This window comes from Hypomesus transpacificus, unplaced genomic scaffold (assembly GCF_021917145.1).
Source record: "Hypomesus transpacificus isolate Combined female unplaced genomic scaffold, fHypTra1 scaffold_31, whole genome shotgun sequence".
Classification (NCBI taxonomy): domain Eukaryota; kingdom Metazoa; phylum Chordata; class Actinopteri; order Osmeriformes; family Osmeridae; genus Hypomesus; species Hypomesus transpacificus.
The window spans coordinates 238,083-262,479 of NW_025813837.1; the positions used below are offsets into that span (position 1 = coordinate 238,083).

The 24,397-nt window shown below is 50.0% G+C and overlaps 1 protein-coding gene across 1 annotated transcript in view; it reads right to left on the minus strand.

The window, feature by feature from the left end:
* Positions 1-356: 356 nt before the first annotated feature.
* Positions 357-24,397, minus strand: part of zdhhc8b (zinc finger DHHC-type palmitoyltransferase 8b) — a 41,487-nt gene continuing 17,446 nt past the window's right edge. The window contains exons 2-11 of the mRNA XM_047015978.1: positions 9,371-9,492; positions 7,433-7,590; positions 6,786-6,958; positions 6,365-6,467; positions 5,865-5,956; positions 5,246-5,381; positions 5,044-5,152; positions 4,069-4,175; positions 2,658-3,718; positions 357-2,036 (exon numbers count right to left, since the gene is read on the minus strand). Coding sequence (XP_046871934.1) covers positions 1,880-2,036; positions 2,658-3,718; positions 4,069-4,175; positions 5,044-5,152; positions 5,246-5,381; positions 5,865-5,956; positions 6,365-6,467; positions 6,786-6,958; positions 7,433-7,590; positions 9,371-9,492 — 2,218 coding nt within the window. The 3' untranslated portion in view covers positions 357-1,879. The remainder of the gene's footprint in view (positions 2,037-2,657; positions 3,719-4,068; positions 4,176-5,043; positions 5,153-5,245; positions 5,382-5,864; positions 5,957-6,364; positions 6,468-6,785; positions 6,959-7,432; positions 7,591-9,370; positions 9,493-24,397) is intronic.

The following is a 24,397-nucleotide window of genomic DNA, read 5'->3' on the forward strand; positions in this document are numbered from 1 at the left end:
CCAACAAAACAAAACAGGAAAATGATCAAGCTAGATTTAATCAGGGTTTCTTTTTTATGGACAAAAATATTCATTGTACCTATGAAACTATATTTTTCTTCAGTGAACAACACTGCCATAAACAGTCCCATAGTTGTCTTTTTCTTATGGCTGGTCTCATCTACTGTGGTTGGCTGTACCGGACAGCTGCTAAGAGCAGATGGATGGCCTCAGCCCGATGACGTCATGATGACAGTCACTTTGGGGCAGAGAAATAGAATGAGCGAGTCCGTTCAAAGAGTTCAGTCTTTCCTCTGAACCCACCTTCAGGGACAGGAGGAGGGGTGGTCAGTGTGTGGACATGTGTCCCTCTTGGATTCCTGACATCTGCTGCATACCCTTATGTTTCTTTGTCATACAAATTCATTGATTACTTTTTTACACAGCAAAATACAACAAACTATGATAACCTTCCCTGTGTCTGCTCTATTATTTATTAGTTCCTTTATTTATTTAAGTTATACGTCATAAAAAAAAGAAAATAAACCTAAAATCAACTCAAAATACAAACATCCATTTCAAGCTTGAGTATCTGTATAAAAAAGCAAGATGTATCAAACATTTTTGAAAGGTTGGGTATAAAAAACAAACCAATAAAAAAACTACAAAATAAACAATGAGTGATCGGTTTAACTTCATTTAATGACAGTCAGTGACTACGTTTGCACTGGTTTCATTCTCTTGATATGAATTGTCGCAAAGATAACTATATGCCTGAACATAATTACAGTGTGACCTGCTAAACAAAATACAAATAAGCAGGTGTGTTGCCTGTATGGGGCTGAGCACCTATCTTGTTGGTAAAGCACTAAACAGGACTAGTACCAATTTAAATGAGGTATTCAGAATGTTCCGGAACCCAAGCCACCTCAGTTTAATGTCAGACTGAGTGGCTCCCATTTATCTTCCCTATTCATAACGAGGACATTGGACAACATTATTCAGTATACAGTAACGTATAGACTGTAACTCTGTTACATATATGTATACAAGAGAAGGAGATCTAACCTTCGGGAAAGACCCTCAAACTCACCCAGGCAGGGTGAAAACACAAGCAGGACCAGGGCCTCTGCCATCAGCCACACTACACTGTCCCACTCCATCTGCAGCTGCTACAACTTGTTATTGACCTCATTTAGCTTGGGTTGACTAAATATTCAATATTCATTACAAATGGAACACTGGTTCTTAAATCCTGCTCCTAACGTGCTGTTCTGCAATGAAATTGTATTTTTTTTTCTTGACATGGTTAGATGATAAAGAGGATGTAAAGCACCAGGTCTCTATAAGAGTTTGACCAACTTCACACAGAGCAATTTTCATGTGGCTTTCCATAGCTTTGTAGTATAATGGAACAAGAGAGTCAGAGAGTCATATACGTTTTATAATGTCATTCAATAGTGTTTTCTTAAGTGGGTCTTTCTCTGTAAGTACTTTGTGAGAGCAACAACTTCAACAGCTGTAACAAAGTACCAGAGTTGAGAGGTGTGGATGACACTGACCGATGATCAATACCACAAGCCACAAAACGGATCAACAGCAAAACACCCTTACATAGATAAGCCCTCAGGTGTGATGAAACACAACAATCACGACCAACCCCTCCAGTACAGACACGCATACAATCACCAAACTTACTCTAGGCCTGTGAAAACAGAGGCAGCCTCCAATTGGACAATAATCTCCAAGCAGGAAGTACTATGCCTCCTTGATTGGTCAATAGCTGATCAAAATAAGGAAGAAGACAATTCTCCTTATGTGGCATGGTTGTTGACCTTGGAGACTGTTGCCATGACAGTGGCCACCCAGCATCCATCCTGGTTTGATAGCCCCGCCCATCTCACACAGATATCTCATAGGTGGTGCCCCCGACACCTGTCACCTTTTTGACGTTACCATGACGATTAGGACTGAGGGGGGGGCCTTGAACACTGCAGGGGGCGGCTCCTTGGTGGCAGTCCATCTGGCCATTGACTTTACTTTGCATCATGGCTTCTCTGAATAGGGGAGACAAAAACAATGTTTTGGGTGAATTTGATTTCAAAATCTCCACCTGTTTAGGTGTTGGCATGTTGTGAAGAGGAAAGAGGAAAGAGTAATGAAAGACATGCCAAGATTTCCCAAACAAGAGTTTATGTGGGACCGACAGTGATGGAGACAGATTGTGCGATGAAGTTGCATTAGTGTGTTATGGTGGATTCAAGGGTATAAATAGAAGCATGGAGAAATGGTGTTACAATATGCGTTTAGGAGGGTGAAGAAGCAAAAACGAGGAAAGAAAAGTGGAATGAAGCACATTTATTTCCCATGAAATTTAGAAAAATACAAAAGCATGCATTAATTCCCTAAAATATTGAATCCCAATGACAAACAGGACGACACACAGTAGTTATCAGAAAGATGAATGCTATGAATCCCTGTACATGGGTGCATGCTGAACAAGAACACGGATGCTAACGCAGCCTGGGGCCTCTCTGGCTCCATGTCGGAGATGCAGAGCGGTTGGGGAGGGGGGGCCAGGCCCCAACCCCCACCTCCCCCCCTTCCCCGCCCCAGCTCATGCCCAGCTCATGCCCAGCTCATGCCAGAGGTACGCGATGAGAAGCTAGACAGCATACCTTGGGCCCCCCAGGCGGGGAGAGTCAGTCCTCTCCAGGGCGCTGATGAAGGAGACCTTCTGGTGGGTGTAGGAGGGGGAGCGGGATATGGCGGGGGACTGGTGGGGCTGGTGGGCCGGGGAGCGGTACAGGGGCTCGGGGCCCCGGCTGCTGCTGCTGCTGTGCTCCGTGTGGAGGGAGCTGGTGGAAGTCCTGGGGGCCCGGCCCAACGTGGAGCCCCCCGAGCGCAGCACGGGGGTCCGCTGGCCGTAGCCCACCAAGCCCACCCCCATCAGGTTGTCCCGGGACCCCCCGTAGGCCGGGGGCGTTTGGCCTCTGGAGCCGGGGCCGCGGGGCACGTCCGGGAAGTAGGGGCCCTGGGGAAGGCCGTAACCTCCTGGGCTGTCGAACATGCCCGAGTCCGAGGCGTAGGCCTGGGCACGCCCTCGGAGCACCTGCAGCTTCTCCCTCTCCTCCATCTGCTTCCGCTCCTGGATGGAGGCCATGATGGTCTTGGAGAGGTTGTCGTAGCGCACCGGGGACGGGTCCCTGGGGTGGGGGGACTGCCTGCCCAGCCCTCTGGCTGTCAGCACTGGGCTGTAGGTGGGAGGCAGCTGCCTCTGCAGTTCGGGCCCCCGGATGTGGCACATTTTGGTGGGCAGGTAGGGCGAGTGGAAGCCCATGGAGGGCATCCCAGGGTGGGTCACACAGTCGGCGGCGACGCTGGCGGCGCCCGGGGAGAGGCCGGGGGCCAGGAGGCTGTCGTAGGAGAGGCTGCCGTTGCGGTTGGACATGGTGTTGGGGGAGAAGACGCTCTTGTAGGGGGTGAAGGGGGCCGCCTCGGGCTGGAGGGAGGGGAGCTGGCCCTTCCCACCCCCCCGGCGGTGTGCCTGCTTCAGGCTGAGGGAGCGCGAGGTGGTGGGGTAGGAGTCCAGCTGGAAGGGAGACGACTGGAAGGTGCGGTGGAGGGGCGCGTTGCGGTAGTCTGGCAGGTCCAGGTTGGGCTCCGAGCGGTAGTCGTGGCCCCGGGTGCCGCCCTCCTCCAAGATCGCCGACGTCCTGCAGTCGTCAGGCATCGCGATCTGAACAGACACACACCAGAGACGTGGGTGTTAGAGAACACAATGCAACTCAATAAAACATCCTTTGGCACAGTTTGAAAGCGTATTACAATTCTTTCAATATTCTTTCACAGTTGGGATGTCATTTCAATGAACACATATGCCTATATCTCAAATGTTGTGGTGATTATGTTCAACATCCTCTTACAATCAATCCACTTATCAGCATTTCAATATAGCAATTCCAATGTACCTGTAACGTTGTATTGCTACAAAAGGTACCTGGTAGATAGTGTAACCTTCATGTAAAGTGTTGGTGAATTATTTAATACAGAATGAATAAAAGCCATGGAGTGCCCTTTGATTCTGACCTTCTCGTCAGCAGCGTGGTAGTGAACTTTCGGGATGGTGCCAAAGGAGGGGCGGTACTTGTACATGGCCGGGGTGGAGGGGTGGGTCTTACCGGACGGTGAACTTTCTAGAAGGAGAAGAGAGAGAGAACGGAATCATCACACCACACCAGACCAACACAACCAGTATCCTACATCAACCAAAGCCTCTTGAGAGATTTCTTTTTCTAGAGAGGAATTAGGCATTCCATAATCAACACTAATTACTATCCATACAGGTTTGATGAGCTATTCATTTCCCCTTGAGTGTGAATGCGCTAGGAAATGAAAACATTTTGTTCGGAAGGTTTGATTCATGAAGGATGCTTTATCACTAGTCACCACTAGGTGGCAGCAGTGTGTCATAGGAAAACCCTGTCAAGAAACACATGCAGCCCCTGACATAATGCACCAAGGCACCGACCGACTGTAGAAGGTGTGTGGAGATTTATTTTCATATCCCTCTGCTTAACACTGAGATAGATCACAGTGTGTCTGGTGGGAATTGCCTCTGTGCAATAGAACCCCCTCTCTCAATAGCTCGCCCCACAGCTCAAGGCGATTAAACACAACCAGGCAGTCATTCAGTCGAATTAAGCAGGGTCAGATAAACATCCATCTTCCTCTCCCTGAACCCTTCACCAAGCCAAGTTCCACCCAAGTACTGTAACGGCATTCACTTCACTTAAACACCCCCCACCCTCTCCCTCTCCACACCCCACCCCTCCCACATATTTGCGGCTGATTCTCTGGACCACGACACACTTTGTCTCCGTCTCTCTGAAGAACGGCCTGCCTTGCCATGCTAACAGGCCTTAGATCACAGCAACCTCGACACCCTCGGAAGAAGACCCAGAGAAAGAGCAAGACAGGCAGACAGACACACAGACAGACAGGCAGACAGAGAGAGACAGACACAGACAGGCAGACAGGCAGGCAGACAGCTCCATGACTAGCCTTCGCTGGAGGTGAGCTGGTTCTTCAGCTGGTTGTAGCGGTCTGCCTTGGGGGGCAGGGGGGGCTGCTGGGGCTCCTTGCCCTCCAGTCCATCCAGGCTGATCTTGGACTGAGGAGGAGGAGGAGGAAGCGGGTTCAAATGGGCATCTTTCAGAGGGGACACGGGCATGCCAGGGAGCGCCGTGGGGAAGGAGGAGCTTACTTTGGAGCGGATGATGGTGCTCCCATGGATGCCGTTATCGCTGACCTTGATGGTGACCAGTCTGTCGGAGAGGTCAGGCCTGAGGAAGGGGGGCTGCACGGAGACGGGGGGCTTCTTACGGGGGTCCACCGTGTATCTGGGGAAAAGGGGGGGGGGGGGCATGGAGCTCACTGACGACCCCCTTTGGTGGGAATATCGGAGAGCTGCGTTCAAGAACCCCATCTATCCCCATCTGGTTAGGTCTATCTGTGGCTACAGTGGTAAGTGTTCAGTGTGTGCTGCTGTTTCCCTGGGGGCTGTTGAAGGGGGCCCAGGGGCCCACGTCCTAGGTATGACAGAGCGTAAAGACTTGGTCTGTGCTCAGATTTCCTTTAGCTGTTGTTCAGTAAAGTGATTCAATTCTCCCAGCCATCTGCCATTCCCCAGGGAATCTGGTTGCAACCAGGCAGAACTGGACTACCCCCCCCCCCCCCACACACACACACACACACACGGCTATTGGTCTAACTCTATTCTATTTCGTTAGGATGCATGTTAAGCCCACTCCAGACTCTTTGGTGTTTAAAGCTACTCTAGGACAGGGGTGTGACCCCCAGTGTGACCCCCCCATCATGATTACCTGGGAGCCAGAGGACTGCACAAGACATACTTCACGTTGCCACAGCAACCCCTCGTGAAGGGATTTACTCCTCCGCGGAACTTGCCAGTCACCTGTGGAACATAAGAGGTTGTTTAGAGTGGGCAGGGAAGACGTGTACGTACACACACACACATTTATACACACACACACACATTTATACACACACACACAGTGCATGGACGTCCCCACACACTCATGCACACACACACACACACACAGAGCTACTGTGTCTCATCTTGAGGGGGCAAGATGAGACACAGGGCTGAGTGTCACCATATAATAGAACCATATGCATGATGTCATGTATGGTGCATGTACTTGTACTGACAGGCTGACATGGATACAGTTTACAATGGGGTTTAAATTTCCGGTGATCCGAACACAAGTAGACACCACTTTTTTACCACCGTGTATGTGTGTGTATATACATGCTGCATGTGTGTGTGTGAGTGTGTGTGTAAGTGTGTGTAGGCCGTCACCTGCTCGTTGGTGGTGCGCCCCCTAGCCACCAGCACCATGTGGAAGCCAGTGAGCCCCATGACAGGAATGAAGAACAGCCCTGTGATGCACATCACCACCAGACTGACCCCGCAGGTCAAGGACACCAACAGCTGCTCTCAAACCTTCCCCACTGTCACTGCCCCCAAACCATCCCCACTCTCACTGCCCCCAAACCTTCCCCACTCTCTCTGCCCCCAAACCATCCCCACTCTCACTGCCCCCAAACCTTCCCCTCTCTCACTGCCCCCAAACCATCCCCACTGTCCCTCCCCCCAAACGCCTCCCACAGCCTACACACCGGAAGGGACTACTTTGTGACGACTCCCCCCCCCCCCCCCCCCCCCCCCCCCCCCCCCCCCAAAACAAACCAAGACTGAGTAGGAGAGGGCGTAAGGATACGTGACGGTGGTGTGCAGCGTCCCCAGTTGCTCGGCGTGGTGCAGCACGAACAGCAGGCCGAAGGCGAACACGCCCACCATGTGGATGCTGAGGGAGAGGAGGAAGAGGAAGAAGTAGCGATAGTTCCGCCGGCCGATGCAGTTGTTGACCCAGGGGCAGTGGTGGTCGAAGTCCTGGCGGGAACAGAGAGGCAAGTCAGCCGTTCGAGTCGTGACGGAGAAAACGGATTTGCACGGAGAGCGTGACTTAAACTTGAAGGCTGAAAGGCGTGCGCCACAATTGCTCTGCTGGGATGAGTTCTGTTGAGAATGACTGTTGGAATGTGTTTTGCAGTTGGGAGTCATGAATTACACAGTACCAGTGGTGTTTGAAAAAGAGAAAATGTCTCTGTAGCTCTACATCAAAGTCCTGTTTGACCTACGTAGCAGACAGAGCGAGTGAACATGAAAGACAGATGCAGGGCTAGTTATCCGGGAGGAACGCCACCGCTAGGTGACTGTCAGCTTGCACACAGGCGTCAAAGACACGCGCGTTGTAGAAAAAGGTTCAACACAGCGCTGGGAAACAGTTGCTATGAAGCTTTTGTGCTTGTCTTTGATTCCTATCGGCTAGTGTGTGTCCCCTTAAGTGTGGCGTGCGCGCGTTACCTCGACACAGTTGTCACACACGCTGCAGTGGGAGCAGCGCGGGGGTCTGTAGAAGTGACAGGTGGCGCACCACTTCATGCGGACCTGGATGCCTTTGATCTCCACGTTCTTGTAGAGCGGCGCCCGGAAGTCGTCGTCTTTGTCCTCGTCCTCGTCCGCTGAGAGGAGAGACAGACACACGTACAGATGAACACACGCATGTACAGACACACACACAAGTACACAGACCAAGCACACACACAGATAAGAAACACAGACAAGCGCACACACAAACAGACGCACAAAGGCAAGTACAAAGACGAGCGCACACACACACACACACAGATAAAACGCACAAGCAGGCAGAGATCTGATTTATGATTGCACTTGACAGGGACAACAGGAGGTAGTCTTACATTAAGTTGGTCCCCACGGCTAACTGTCTGTTTGCAGTACAAACAAGTTCAATGGAAATCCATTTGACGTGGCGATAACTTAAAAACTGTAATTTCATGCACTCAGACGCAAGCTTCTAATGATCTTCGGTCCACTTCCATTTGAGGACATCAGAGTATTTGCATTTTTATGTTTTTCTCCAAGCTGCCTCCTGTCTATGTACAGGGCACTCGTTTCTGGAAAGTCTCAGTCAAGCGGCAGTTCTATGCCTTGGACACATTTGACCTCAGCACGACACCAGAGAGATGGAAGAATACTTTCTGAACGCTCAGACTCTGAACACAAACGCACACACTGCATGGCTGGACACACACACACACACACAAATTCTGGCTCACAAAAAAGAAATGTCTGGGGTGGCCTCTTATTACAGGCTTTCAGACTCTTCAAATAGATCTCCTCGACAAGCGGTCTGAAACATCAAATGTCAACATTGTTCTACTCTTTCATACTGTCGCTCCAAATGGTTTTTGGAAGGAGGCCACAGCAGAAGAAATTGTACCGCAGCCAAAACACATCAAAAGGTGCTACACCAAAAATAATACTTCACATCCCATATTGGCTGCTACAATTATTGAACGATCAAACAATGTAGTTATCAGGCTGATGGTGCTAATCACTGTAGGGATTTGTAGTTTTTTCCCCACACATTCAATTTTGGAGACTGGGTGGAATTTCACAAGACTACACAGATCCAGGCAGGAGAGGGCTTCTCTCTCTTTACATTGACATTACATTTACATTTATTCATTTAGCAGACGCATTTATCCAAAGTGACTTCCAAGAGAGAGCTCTACAGAGAGAGCTTTACAAAAGAGCATAGGTCACTGATCATAACAACGAGAAACATTGCGAGTAGCCAAACATGAAGCATACATTGTGGAAAGCAAATAAGTGCACATGGGGAGAACCATAAGAGTATGTCGTTCTTTCTCTCTCTCTTTCTCAGAGAGAGAGAGCGGAGATAAAGGCCGCCCAAGAGCGTGGTTCCCTCAGAGAGATACAATCCCGACCGCCGGTGCGTTGAGCGTTATCGCCTCTATGTGGGAGGAAGCACAGCCTTAAGACAGGTGCTTATCATTTAACTACCTCATTACAACCATCAGGGGCAAATGGGGCTGCACACAATAATCGTTACAAAACACAGACCAGGGTGCAGGGGGGGGGGGCAGTGCATCGCAGACACCTGCCAGGCCAGATTCATCTGACTGGGAAAAAAACACACTGCTCGCACTCCCCTAATGGATGATGGATCTTTGGGGAGGCGTCGACTGCGGCAGCCCTGCCTGTGGACGCTGCGTGTTAGGCCTGTAGATCAGGGATAGCCTGGGGCTGGGCTGTTAACTTGAACAGGCCGTGTGGGGAGCTGAGGGGGGGCGTGCAGGAGGAGGGGAAGAGAAGGGCCTCTTCAGACTACAGTACACGTGCGTCCTAGGGGAGAGAGAGAGAGAGATAGACCCATTCGTCACAGACAGAGACGGACAGGCTGGGGGAGATACTGACCTCTGGGGAAGACGCCGGGGTCCATGAAGGTGGCCATGCTGAAGTTGGCCAGCACAAAGAGGAAGACGAGGCCATTGTAGAGTGGCACCGCGGGGGAGACTGCCTTCGTCAGCCAGGGACACCTGGGAGGAGGGCGGGGAGAGGAGACAGAGGGGAGGAGACGGCGTTAGGAGGATTCAGTGGGTGCTTCCTGGAAGGCCAGCGAAGACGACACACGGAGGTCATGCGGACTCTTTACCCATCCTAACACGTCACAGACACATACACACACTGCAGCATTGGTGTCTGTCCACATTATCAGGTGTCGGAGAAATTGTATGCAGAGCACATAGAGCCCATCTTCAACGGACCCCTGCTTTCTATTCGCAGCACCTCCATCGCACACACGGTCAGCAACAGATAGGACACATCCAGCATCTTTAATCTTGCTTAAACGGGGGGGGGGGGGGGGGGGGGGGGAGCAAACCTTGCAACAAAATAAAATGAAAGAATGTTCACGCCTGCTAGGCTGGAGAGTAGAATGGCCTCAGTTCTCTCGATTCTAAAATAATAACGACAACAATGTCAGCCGTGAACGACTTGAGAATCCTCAACGGACGTCAGGAGTGGCCGAGCAATGACACGAGGACAGGGCTATACTTGGGGCAGCAATCGCAGGGGTCGATGGAAATGTAGGGCAGAAATGTTTCCTGGAAGGCTCACGAAGGCTGTGCGGAGCACGTGAAGATAGTTGGCCAGGCAGACCAAAAGCAACCAGATAGAAACATCAACCACAAATGTCTTAATTGAATACAGATCACCGCTCAGCGATAAACATCATTATTTGTACTGTTGACACTGTGAAATATTCAGCTGCAAAAGCACATCAAAACCTTGGTTCATATTGCATAATTTCACTCTTTTATTCATCTCTCCAAATTTTAAGGAATTATGTGAGAATGTGTTTTGGTGTTGATAGACTGTATGATGGGATTCATAAACAGTCTTCAAGCTGAAGGTTGCAGTTTCTACGAAGCCCCTACCTGCCTACTGTACCTCCTCAGTTCTGACAGTTACTGGTAATAGAGGAGCGTGACCCGGGACAACCTTTGACCTTTAAGCGCTCCCTCGTGGAAGCACAGAGGGCCGACTGTTCGAGCGAACCGTCCGACGTGCGTGCGTTGTGCGGGGGGTGAAACGCGATCGTTGTGTCTGGCTCAGGCCAGGGCTGGGGGAACAGGGCAGAGCATTGTCTGAGAGGGGAACACACACACAATGTCTGATGAAACCAGGAAGAAAAGGAACTCACAGAAGGTTGTGATGGAAAGATGGTTTTGGTGTGGTGGGTCTAATGGGTTGGGCTCACCTCTTCAAACAACATCCCTGTGTTTATAGAGCTGTGGTGGCTCAGGAGGTGGAGCCGGTCATCCACTCTCATCAGGGTTGGTGGTTTAAGATACGGAACCCCACATTGCTCCTGATGGGCATTTGTGTGTGTGCGTGTGAATGAGAAGCAAACATGTAAGGTGCTTCGAGTACCGTCAAGGTCGAAAAAAGGACTACGAGCGCCATGGAAATGTCGTCCATTTACCGCTTACTCCTCCGAACACGGCGGTGTGAAAGGGAGTGGAACGGCGGTTAATCCATTTCTGTTTGTGGTGATAGGAAAAGCAAGGAATTCAACTTGGTGGATTCACTTCGAACGACAGATTTCCTCCCTGTCGGTCCTGTGTTTTGCCCACAGAGAAACAAACATGCAGGGAGACATTTGAACTGAAAGAGGCAATTTAGAGAGCACAGGGATTAGACAGTGGGCGGAAAATGTGACTGAGAATACATGATTAAAGCCACAGATGATCGTTAATTATGTGAGAAAAACTAAATTACCACCAGGCACTTACCAGTGCCATTTACAAGTGTGCATTTCGCAGTTTACGTAATGATGGTACAATAAGTCATTTCGCAGTTTACGTAATGATGGTACAATAAGTAGGGCAACAAAGTTACTAAATTGTCAAAACTTTCATCTAGAAGTCCCCCTGGGCAAGGAACAAGACCCCTTGAAGGAGTTCTGAAGAGAAAGAAAGGCAATCTCCATGGCGATCAACACAGCTACTATGTTAATACAGCTACTAGGTAACGAAGAGGCCACTCTCCAATCATCTCACTGGCCCGATCAGCCAATCAGCATTCAGAACACACAGGCTGGCAGGTACGCAGAAGAGCCAGGGCACCAGATGAACACCAGATGAAACGCTTGAACAAATCAGATGAAAAACACAGAACAACGAGAGACGAGGATATAGAACATGTGTTGAGAGAGCTGAGAGAAAACCGTTGGAGCCAAGAAATGGAGATTACAGATTACAGAAGCGCAGCTCCAAAGGCACACACACACTTCCACTACACATGCACACACCCACATACACACTGTGCATAGACACTGTGCAGGGACACTATGACACAACACAAGCATGCGTACCCACCCACCCACACACTCCCTCCCCCCAAGTCAGGTGAGAGGTTGGTACAGTGATGACATTTTACCACTGTTCTTACACGTCCACTGCCTTGGCACCACAACACAGACAGCGAGCAGGGCCAACCACAGGATCAACAGTGAGATGTTAACACCGGCAGGTTTGTACAGCAGCCATTTCAAACTAGTACAAACTCGAGGACAGAAGTACAAAGAGGAATCGGAAAACTGAATTGAAAATGAATTGAGAACAAAAGACCTCTGTTTGAGCTCGGAGGGGCGTCGGGTGTTCGTTCGCCGCAATTGAAGCTCTGCGATTGGACACAGCTGATGGGAAGGATACGGATTCAAACCCTGGGACCTCAAAGACTCCACAGCATCATCATGCAGCCTGGAGGGTCACACACACAAACCTGGGTCCCTCATCCCCCAGCTTAAGAAGCTGGGCTTTGAAGCTGCTGTTATCTGCTAAAAGATAGATTGTGGGAAGAGGCAAACTCGCCAGGCCACAGATCGCCGCTTTCATCTCCAAACACAGGGCGATCCACGTGAGGCTTCTCCCAGGGAAAGCTGTCTCGACTCAGACACGGCCAGTCTGGAGGGCAGGCAGAAGCCACGTCAACACCGGTCAGAAGAGGCTGCCGGCCTGTGTGTGTGTGTGAGATCGAAGGCATCGTTGTCACGGTACTAGTGGTTTGCGGCTTTTCTAGCCAGCTGGGCTCAAGGGATGGAATGGGGACACACCTTCCTTAATCAATCTCTCTTCAGGAAGAATCACCCTTAATGGATTCAGCCCAGGGTAATGGGGCAGGACATCCTAAGGTTAATGCTTGAGAGTGCTGCTATTCAGGTATACTGGCAACAGGAAACAACAGCATCTTTCAATGGAAGACTGATCTGGTTGTTGGTGTAGCTTATGTACTAATTGCAGTTATAGAGATGGTCTACTACTGTTAGGTGTGATTGGAACGGGTGACATTAAAAGCAGAAATGACTTTCAAACTTGGAACTTCTGGCTCCTACCAACCCAAACCTTTCCCCATCTTCATGGAGGATTGTTCGAGTTCCTCCTTGTTTAAGTTTGTCTTGGGAGGGATGTGAAGCTCTGTTCACTTAGACTACGATGAACCCTGCCCTTTCCAAACTACACACACTTTTAAAACACTGCGCGCACACACACACCATGTTTAGTATTCCATACAGCAGGGGGGCACGCGGGCGACAGAGACAGGATGACACGTTCAACCAACCCCGCTGGATAAACGTGAGACCAGCAGGGTCAGACCAGAGGCTTGAGCATACGGGCAAAGAATTTATTTAGATCAATATATTTCTACATACGATATTTGGGGCTGGTTAAAATGCCTGGAATGTCTCGTAGACGAGTATGAGTGACTGCAACATGAAGCTGTTGGTGATGAAGCCAGTTCCTCAGCTGTGTGGGTTTTAATGATGAGAGACGGGGGGGGGGGGGGGGGGGGGGGGGCATAGGTGGATGTTGCTGGAATCCAGCTCCCTGCGCTCCATCACAATCCCAACTGAGAGAAGCCAAAGCCATCACATTTGCATAATTACATAAAAGTCGCATCGGAAACTAAACGAAAAGCTGTGGTTCGCTACCCTTCACGTGGGATATTTACATTTTAATAACTCAGTTTTCGTCCTCTGAGGGGAGAATACGCTCTCCCACACAATGTTCCCTTTCAATTTTCCTTCCACGGCAGAAGAACGTTGGAACAATTTGGTCCTATAGGTCATGATTTCCATCAAGCATGATTAAGTGCGTTACATGACAGATTATGTCCTACAGTTGACAATAACAGTTGTCATTTCACCTTGAAGCCGTCAATAGACGCCAACAATGTACGTTTTCCTCATAGAAAACGTGCGTGTGTGCGTGTGCATAGTGGTGCTTGTGTGTGTGTGTGTTTTGGCAGTCCTAGTGCCGTGTGCAGCCGGGCTGTACAGGAGTCAGAAGAGCGTGCTGGAGCCCCGCTCACAGCTAGACACTGCTCCAACCCCCAGGTGGACAATGTCTGGGGAATGAGTCAGACACGATGACTAGAGCAACACAGGGGAGGACGTACCCAGTACACCCTGTCCTCCTGAGCCCCTCCCCCAGCAGCATGGGAGGGGGTGTGGGAGGCCCATTACTCACAGACCCCAACCCCCCCCCCCCCCCCCCCCCCCCACCACCACCACCACCACCACCACCACCACACACACACTCCTCCAGAGACCTTTGTGTACACAACAATGCCTGGCCTACTTGTTCAAATGAAAAACACATTCCCTTATAGGCGATAAAACATAACAATGTAGTTCAACTGCATTGCATGCTTCACGCAACCTCTCCCCCGCACACACACACACGTCTGGCTTGCACTACTCTTAGATTGTCTTTGACCACAGGGAACTTAAAACCCAGAACAGCGCACAGGTCAATTGGAGCTAACCAGAGCTGAGCTTGGTTAGCCCCGCTGGTAACTACATCTATTTAAGCAGTGTCAAGAGCAGGCCAATGCCATGCCAGTCCTGACTGTAACCCCATCTGAACACAACCCTGAGAAGGGGGGGGGGGGGTGGGATTCTGACTACAGGAACTGCTAAAGCACTTGAGCCTCCCCCAGTTGCTTAGCGGATATGTGGAGACTTTAAGCAATGGCCACAGTGCATTTCTGAGTGGCAGAAGTTGGCATTGCCAGTGTGGCATTCCTTACGAGCCGGACTCCAGTTGTCAGGTCTGCATGTGTGGCCACTGCCAGATCACCCAGGATTGTGTCCCCAAGAATCAGGGGGGACCCATCTCAGGCTTCCATCAGTCAGAGGCGGCTCTCAGCTCAGGCCAAGTGACTCTCAGGGCCAACAGTAAATAGAAAGCAAAGGAAAGCAACTGTCGCCAAGTCAAATTGTTGTCCTTAAATGTAGAAAAAGCAATAATTTATTACCCGCCTCCCCTTATCTAGAACCCCCGAACACTCCCAGCTGGCTAGAGGTGAGTTCAAATATTGCTTCTCAAATAGGTTTCTCAAAATAGAAGGCCAAGGCCGGCTACTTCCAAGTAACTGGGGCTTTGTGACGACTCAGCACCTCCTCAGCCCAGAGAAGGAACTGACCTGCAACCTAAGGAGGAACTCCCAGAATAAGCCAGACACGAGAGGCCACTCAGGGCCGGAGCCACGAGGAACGAGGTGACCTGTGAACCCGCCTTCCCCCGCGCCTCGCGCCTAGACTGCCACACGGTGACGACCCCCTTCGAGTACCCTCCCTCTCTGCCTCTCCACCTCCACCCTAGCACCACCTCTGACCCAATCGTGACGGCGTCCTGGCTTTTATCTCCCAGCGCCATCTGCGAGCGATGTCGTGCGAGCAGAAGCGAGGTCGGACCAATTCTCCACTCACTTCCTACAGGAAGCGTGCGAGAAGCAGGAGGCCCCCTCCCTCCCTCCCAGACCGCAAACACAATCTCCAACAGTCTGCTACCTTTCAAACGCCTCGGCACACACCGCATGGTGTCAGACGTGCGCGACTCAAGATCTAGGAACAGGGTCTGAACACAAACAGTCCGAGAGACTGAAGCAGAAGTGGGTGTGTTGTTCAGAGTTGGCCGTGGGGGATGCAGTTGGCACAAAGGTTGGCGCGGGCTGGAGTTTCAGCACGGAGTGTACCATGTCTTCTGGTGTCCTTATAGTATTTCCATTACAAATCCTCTCCAAATACTGATTAATGGGCATAAATCACACTTGACTAAGTCAGCTCTGCCCCCCAGCCAAAAGGGGATCAGATCTTGATGGGAATCCTAGTATCTGAGTGAAAACACACGATACCCAACCTGCATTACACACGGCAACCAATCACCTAACAATCTCCAGATTACATCTTCACAGGGAAAACCGATGACATCAGTCTCGATAACAAGGGCCTGGCTCGTTCTCGTTCGGACGCCGAAGATGCAACACGCAAGCGGGCATCCGTTAATCGACTGTTTCATGCCGTGCTAAAATAGGACACTGACATGTTCTCATATCTTCCATCACGTTCCGGCGTTGATGGAAGACTCCACATGAGCCTAATGAAGTGTTCATCAATCAGCCTGATGTATACACAGACCCTGGCAGCAGGATTCAGAGGGAGCGAGAGAGACAGTTTGGGGGGGGGGTTGGCACCAGCTGATGATGAGGGAGGACGTTGTCTGCCGAGATTTCTTTTTTTGACGACCACCGTGCAACTGTCTCTCTCTTTTGGATCTCACTCCAGCCTCTCTCAGTCTCTCTCTCTCCCTCTCTAGACTCTCTCCCTCTCTAGACTCTCTCTCTCCAGCCTCTCTCTCTCTCCAGCCTCTCTCTCTCTCCAGCCTCTCTCTCTCCAGCCTCTCTCTCTCTCCAGCCTCTCTCTCTCTCCAGCCTCTCTCTCTCTCTCTCTCTCTCTCTCTCTCTCTGAGGAATCACCGTCTCCTTCTCTTTCATTTTTGTCCAGTCAGAAAGTCTTACTGAAGCCTCCCAGACACAATGTCATGAGGTAAGTGCTGGCAGACCCCCTGACAGGATTAGGAGAACAGGCCTTGTGATGGAGGGCCAAGAGTTCCAGGACAGACCGGAGACAGCTCAACACAGACTGGAGCTCACGCCGAATTGGGAGGGAATACTGGCTGCTGCTTTCCTTCAATAAAAAGCAGAGCCAAGTCCAAGCTGCTGGTTCAACACCCAGCAGAGTTCATTAGAAGAGATTTGGCCATCTCATCGTTTGCAATGGATTTGACATCGTCGTGAGGGGCGATTATTGCACATGTCATTCGAGCTCGGATGGAAAATTCAGGCCCAGATCAGGAATATGGAATCCTATAATCTCAAGGGTTTAAATGTCTGACGCTAATATTGAGTTCATTTCCTTTCCCCTGAAGGTATAGGAGATGAATCATTCTCGAGAACGCCATTTTACTCGTGATGACATCTACATGGCCGACCGCCCTGGTGCTCTCTGGGTAACCCTGGCCAGTGGCAGGAAACCTAGAACGTTCTGCAGCTCCGTCTGTGACGCATGCAGCGCTCGGACCCTATAAGCTCCGCCCTGCCACGCCTCCTGCCATCGTCTCCGCACACGCTCACAAGAGACCGGGCTGGAGACCAAACACCCGCTCCTCCTCGCCCGCCCCTCCCCCATCCAGATGTTGGGGGGGGGGGGGGGGGGGGGTCATGGCGAACACCAGTGCGTTTCCTCTGATGAAGAGCATGTGTGTATAAATACCCTCAGCAGATGAAGGGAACCTCTCTCTCTCTCTCTCTCTCTCTCTCTTTCTCTCTCTCTCTCTCTCTCTGTGCTTGGTCGTCAGCCATCGTAAGCATGCGAATTAGTTTCTCTCTCCCGGGCACCCCTACCCTCATCCCACCCCTCCCTCCGACCTCCACATCTGCAGGAATCTTAATTGGGTGGTGTCATAGCGAGATCTTATCCAGCCAGGAAGTGATGAGGATCAGCTCGGATTACAGAGAGCACAGGCGCTCGTGTACGCAGATACACACACCCACACACACAGGCTCAGTACTAAGGGACGGAACGCTTCAGAAGAGATTGGGGATGGCGTCTTAGTAATATGTTGGCTTACTCTACTCCTCTCTCCTCTATCCTCCTGGAAGGAGTCCTTTCTGAAGACCACGGGGCTCTGAATGAAAAGTGACAGCCTGGTGTTAGCAGTGACACAGCACGGCGCTTTACTCACGGTGTGGACACTGGCACGACCTGCTGAGCACATGCTACACGGGACTGGCACGACCTGCTGAGCACATGCTACACGGGACTGGCACCTCGGAAAACACGTCATTGTGGGGGATCCTGCAAGCCCCGACAAGAACAATGGGGTCCATTGATGGACAAGCATCACGACACAACAATGAACCCTTTTTAGCAATTAAGGCTGGCAGCATAGGGAGTACTGCCCTTGTCAATGTTCTCTGGGAATGATGGGAAAGTTGTGGTTGTGTGTGTGCGCGCGTGTGTGTATTTGTGTTTGTGTGTGTGTCACATAAAGAACGTGGGGTTGTGGGTCAGTAAACTAGGTTGGCCTGGCTGAGAGCTGTGTCAAAGCCTGTCATCGACGTTTCAAAACTGGGCTGATAACATGCTTTGGCTATGACTGTTTACTTAACATTTCGGTTCTTTCGAATATAACCCTAACCCGAACATGAATGGTGGCCATTGAGAGCTACTCAGCCATAAAGCTTCACTTATCTGGCCCCTGTCTCACTGTGGAGGCCAGCATGCCGGAGTTGGAGGGATGTAAATATAGGCCGGGGGACGTTAATCTCTCATAGCTCCTCACCCCTCCCAACCGCCACCTGTGAAACAGCATCGCAAGAACTAAGCAGAGTTAACAGAGCGTCCATCTTCTGCATCACTTCATTTAGAAACCTGGCAGGGCGCTCTGTTGAAATCCAAGAGGGATGGATGGCACTCTGGTTCAAATGTACACGGCTAGGGCTAAGTGCGGCCATGCAGGAAGACAAGAGTTCTAGTGGAGAAGGCTATCTAAGCGAGAGATATGTGACTGGACTACCTTTAAGAGCTTGCTGGCCTTGTTCACCCGTTAAAGGGATTATTCTGGATGCCTCTGGAGAACCTGCCCGACACCCGGGTTGAACCATATGGCCCGGCCCGCAGGGGTGGAGTTTATGAGTCTGTTGACAAGCCGGAGAATTTCGACTCCTAATGAAATTGTGGGGTCAATATGTGAGGGCTGAGCGGTTCAAGGGGGGAGGGGGGGCAACACGGCTTTCCAGATCCCAGCAGCGGCTGGGTAGATCAGGGGCAGCCTGGCCGCTCAGGGTAAACGTTAATGTCACTTACCAGCAAATGTAATCTGGGGGCTCCAGGGGGCCATTCAGACAGGCTTTTACAGTAACAACATACAGGCTGTTAAGTGATTCATGGGCACATGTGCTGTGGACTTGTTACTCCCGAACAAGCACGGCGGGGTGTTCGACGGGAGGCCGATTCTTGTTATCTCGACGACCTCCTGCAGGGCGTGCTCCGGATAACGTCCGCATCTCTCCTTATACCTGAGGGAGACGACTTCACGGGACGTGGATTCCTTTGTGTCCCACCGTGCCTGGTGGCTGAGATGTGGCTAGACCCTTCAGAGCACTGTCTCCCTGCAGAGCTAAGCACATCTGATCCTCCATCTTCTGGTGCACTTTAGAAATGCTACTATTTACTTACGTTGCATTGGCTAAAAGCGTCAGCTAAAATGAATTATTTTGTCTTCTTCTTCCTGCAGGGATGGCAGCACAGCAAGCCATGTGTTTGCCCATCCTCTTTAAAAGGCGCAGGGGGAGTAATCCAATTTTAGAGATGATGTGAGATTTAGGGAGTTCATTTATTTACCCTGGTTGATGCACTCAGCGGCAGTTAAAGAGAGGTTAATGAGAGTAAACAACTATTTATTTTGTGGACCACTCGGGCGATTTAGCACAAGGAATGGATGGTGTGTGTGTGAGTGCGTGCGTGCGCTTGTGTGAGTATATGACTATTAATACATATGCTGACCCAATTATAGATGAGTGAAGTCAGCGTGGTGATTTGATTATTGTTGGAGAGCCAAATCCCTCGGGTTTAACACATTCCAAACACTGCGTGTACAAGTGTGTGTGTCCTTGTGTGCGCATGCATGTCTATTTTCAATGGCACTGACCCCGAAGGGTCGCTCCTGTGTTTGGAAAGCGAATTACCTCCCAATTGTCACCTATGGTGAGCCTTAGAGCTGCGGTACTTAAAGCCTCGTCTACCTGGGTCGTTATCCTGTCAGGCCAGCCTGAGAAGAATGTTCTGTCCAACCCCACCAGGGTCAACTAGCCCCCTCTCCCCCCCACCTTGACCACCAGCTCACCAGCGCTCTGCAGCCATGCGGCTCATAGATCACAGAGCGTTTGAGCGAGCACCTCCAGCCACCACAAATAGACCCCAGCTTCCTGCTAATCCCAGATGAACGGGTGCTGCTATTTAAAGGCTCAAAATCCTCTCCAATCCTGGAATCCTCGCCCTACCTGCCGAGTGGCTGTACTACGCGTCGGTAACAATGCTCTCGGTACCGGGGGGTGGGGGGGGGGGGGGGGGGGGGGGGGGTGAAAGGTCAAAAAAGAAGACTGTTGGAGAACAAACGAGGAAAATCACTGGAAGGATCTGCAGCCTCAAGGAGCCAGCGTGCGGGCCTTTTTCCACCCCGTTTCAGTTCAAGCACAACGGTGATGAACCTCAAGGCTTGGACCTGCCTCTGGCGTTAGCGGGTACACCTGAATCAGCTCACAGTGTCTCAGGTCAGTCCCAGCTGACCACAGGCCTGAGTGGTTGTGAGCCGTTTAAGCTACCATGTCACAGAATATATCAATACAGCCGGATCAGAAGCGATTTCTTAATTAAAACCGTTCGAGGCACGAAGGAGTCCATCTGCCTTTGTAGTGATGAAAACGATAGTCTATTCCACTTATCCTCTGCCCGTGGCACTTTCATACTGGTTTTCTCTATGCCTTGCCCTGAAGGCAATCAATACCATGAGATGAAACACTGCAGTGTTTGCAGTGAAGCAATGAATATGCGAGTGTGTGACGCTGGGGTTGTCAACAATATTCAATTAGCATGACCACGCTGGATAATACTTAATTTAGCCAAAGCGACGTCCAGTACAGGTAAACTAATCAATCCTGCTGATTGCGGCAGCAGTACATTGGAGATGGAGTGAAAAGTATATTGTTCCGATCTCTAATGAACATCTTTATCAGTGAGATCAGCACCGCCAGCGATTACGCGGCCATTGTTAAGACTGAGCCGAGTAGAGAGGGGAGGTTTGCAGAGTGGTCATAAAAAAAAAGGAGCAACAGAGATTTCCTCTCATTCTTGTGTGAGGAAACGTCTCGGGCAGGTTCACCCGGAGTGCTGATGTGACTTGGCTGACGGGGGAAGAGAGGAGGATTTCTGTGGGTGCTATTCTGCTTTATTTCGCCTCGAGGCCTTTTGAAACACCGAGAGAGAGGAAAAAGCCCCACTGAGAACACAGTACACCACCTGGCCGCCGATGAGTGACAGCACAATATAAAGACAGCCTTGGCCTGACAACCCAAGTGAAGTATTGATGCTACCCTTACAGTGACGGGTAGTCTTGGTAATGGCTTAGCAAGGCAAACAGAGGTTTCTGGGTGCGAGCCAGACAGGGTTTTAGTTCCGCTAATTACAATTTTCCTCCAGGCCACAAACCAATTTGTTTCAGTTTCAACACTGCCATGTTCCTCCACAGTGTTAGGGAATGGTTCTGGATGTCATTTTTTTAAGTGTTGAGAGTGGAGGGAACAAACAGCCTGAATGATGTTTCACATTTCTAATTCAATTTATAAAGACAGCAGTGTAATGCACATTGACAGAGTAGATGAGGTTTGAACTTTCTCAGTTCTCTAAAAACAAATAAATAAATAATGCATTGTATTTATAGTGCATCCTTAACTGTCGAGGCAATCTTAGGGCACTACAGGTAAAAAAAAACTGAAAGATAACATTTCAAAAGCAATCAGTAAGTAAAGAAATAACAGTAAAGAAAAAAAAACACAAAGAGTTTACAACTCTTTAAATAAGCTACGTCTTAAAGATAAATGCTTAAAAAAAAGATAGTCAACTGGGGTGGCCATGGAGAGTTCCACAGTCTAGAGCAGAGGGTGCAGAGTCCCAGCTGGGCCAGAGGTGATCCTGTCCATGGCACTTCATATTCTAGATCATTCTCCACTTGTCTTCCCTCGAGTCTTAGTGGACCCGCTCTACTTGAGCTAAGCCGTCAGACACTCAATACTTGGGGCTCAGTGTCGTGCTGCTGATTCACAGTGGGTCAAACCTGGCATGGGCTGAACCTCCCCCAGAGAGAAGGAGGAACAGAAACACCAGCAGAGCCAGGAGGAACAGGAGCCTGGTACATCGGTGAGGTGATGAAAACCAAGATCTGTCTCCGACTGTTCATATGAGGATAGTTTTATTTTTTTTTATTTTATTTTTGGGGGGGGGGGGGGGGGGGGGGGGGGGGGTTCTGGGATGGGCAGTCAAAACCTTTCTAACAATTAACACTCTGTAACTCACTAACATTATCTGTATCATGAAGCACGGACAGCAGTTTAGCGTGTTGTAAGATCTATTTCTCCCATTATTGTCCACGTTCATTCTTGGCTCTTCATGACTTTTCTAGCATGCCAACATAAATCCTACATGGTTAAAAATCAGTATTTCTACATGGATTTCACTCCTTGAACAACTCCATTACAAGATGGAATCTCCTGGCAAATCACTAGAGCGCAAATACATGAGCCCCCCCCCCCCCACCCCACCCTGTCACGAACACGACCAGACACAACAGGAAGCAGAGGGAAAGTTCTCCTCCAGCTTCCTCAGACACCAGCCAGCCAGCCCAACCCCTCCACTCCCCACTAGAGCTGGCGGCCTGAGGCAGGATCCAGCGAAGGGGGGGTACCCATGAGAGGCTGAGGTATTTTTCCCTTTCCTCCATCAGTCAATGGATGTTTTTATCTCAATCCTGCCAGCAGCCTAGCCAACCGTGTATAATGTTCCTGTTTCTATAAAAGGCTGTTCAATGGAGAGAGAGAAAAAAAAAATGGCTGTGTGAAAGATGACTTATCTTGTGAAAGGCTCTGTGCTTCTTGCTCCGCAGCACTCGTCAGAACAAACTTCAGAAGAGACAAGACTGAGATCCTGTTCCGGCAGAAATCAAGACCTACTTACACCACAACTACACAGCTCCTCAGTGGAGTGCAGCAGCCAAAGTAATGCAGCCATTTGTTTGGTGTAGCAATAAGCAAGATATTTAACAATTATTCTCAGTATGACTTGATAGTATTAACAGTATCACACACACACAGAGAGAGAGAGAGAGAGAGAGAGAGAGAGAGAGAGAGAGAGAGAGAGAGAGAGAGAGAGAGAGAGAGAGAGAGAGAGAGAGAGAGAGAGAGAGAGAGAGAGAGAGAGAGAGAGAGAGAGAGAGAGAGGAGAGAGAGAGAGAGAGAGAGAGAGAGAGAATGCGAGAATGAGAGAGAGAGAGAGAGAGAGAGAGAGAGAGAGAGAGAGAGTGTGTTTGTGTGAGAGATAATGAGGAATGTTGATTAGGGCTTGTGAAATGTGAATCTGTTTCATCTGTTTCTGCAACCTGGCCATGTCAAACTATAAATAAACATTGGAGTCCTAGTTAAATCGTTTGGTCCCATTTCCAGCCCATGGAGGTGTAATTAAGCAATGTGTAGTCTTTTTAATGTCGCTGTGACGTCGCAGTCAGCGGTTTAGTGACAGTGCATCGACAGAGCTGGTTCATGCTGTCTGACGAGGTGAGGAGAAGGGGCACTATTCATTGTTTAGCCTTTCCTACAAGAGCAAATCACCCTCAACTCTGAATCCCTCAATCATCGTATCCTCACAAACATTCGTCAAGGTAATTTGCAGCTAGGCCCGGATGTTTCTGTGCTGGTATGGCTCGCTAGTATGTACAGAAGGGGAGGTGCTCTTGGAACCCCTAGGGGAGTGTGGTCATCAGTGCGTGACAGACAAACGAAGGGGGGGAGCAATTACAGTCAACACACAAGATGAAGGGAGATATGGTTCAAACTCTCTCGAACGCCACATTGGGCATTTCTGGCTACAATTATACCCCCCGTTTCCAGACCATCAATTCATCAAGACACCCAAAGGAGACGTTTCCCTAAACAGTCCGAAAACACTCATCCATCTGTGTGATTTGATCACTTGAACATGCCATTTTTACAACTTCTATCCACTGGCAGTGGCTGGAGTCGTTGGGTCCTGCAGATCCCTCTTCCCCCCTGGGTGGAGTTAGTAATGAATAGGTCTCTTTTGAGGCTGAGCCCGTCTGCCTCAGCCTACAGTGGAAACTATGACAAGCCACCAGCAGGTAGGAGAAAGAGAGAGAGGGGGAGGGATTTATCACCCAATCCCACTTTTGTCAGACCCACACAGGCATCTCCATTTGTCATAATGAAAGCAGTGTTACAGTGGAGAGAATCAATTCATGGCCTTAGCAAAGCGACAACAGCCGCTGCAGGTGGTGACTAAGCGGCATGGCAGCACTGTCGTTCTAGCAGGAGAAGGAGCCCCCGGGGTTCTTGGCAGCCGAGAGGGAAATATATTTCACCCTCTCCCTGCCTCCGAACCCTTTCCTGTGTATGACTGAACGCTTGTTCGGATCCAGGACGAAGAGAGAATGTCATCTGAAATGTCTCACACCTACACAATGAAGGAAATCTTTGACCTCAGGCTGGCTGGCTTGAGAAAGCTTTAAAAAAAAAATACAAATACAAATGTATCCGCCAAGAAGAGAGGTGGAAATTTAACACAAACAATTTTATATCAGGCACAGTTGTTCTCAGCATGTGATTCCCAGCTGAGTTTCCATCTTTCTATGAAATCATTTTGCCCTCGACAACACTCCCCGCCCCTCCCCCCTCCTCTCCTTCATCACAATGGATGTGCCATTTTGAGGAAACTCCCTTTGAGGAAAAAGGAAGGAAGTTCATCGAGAGCCT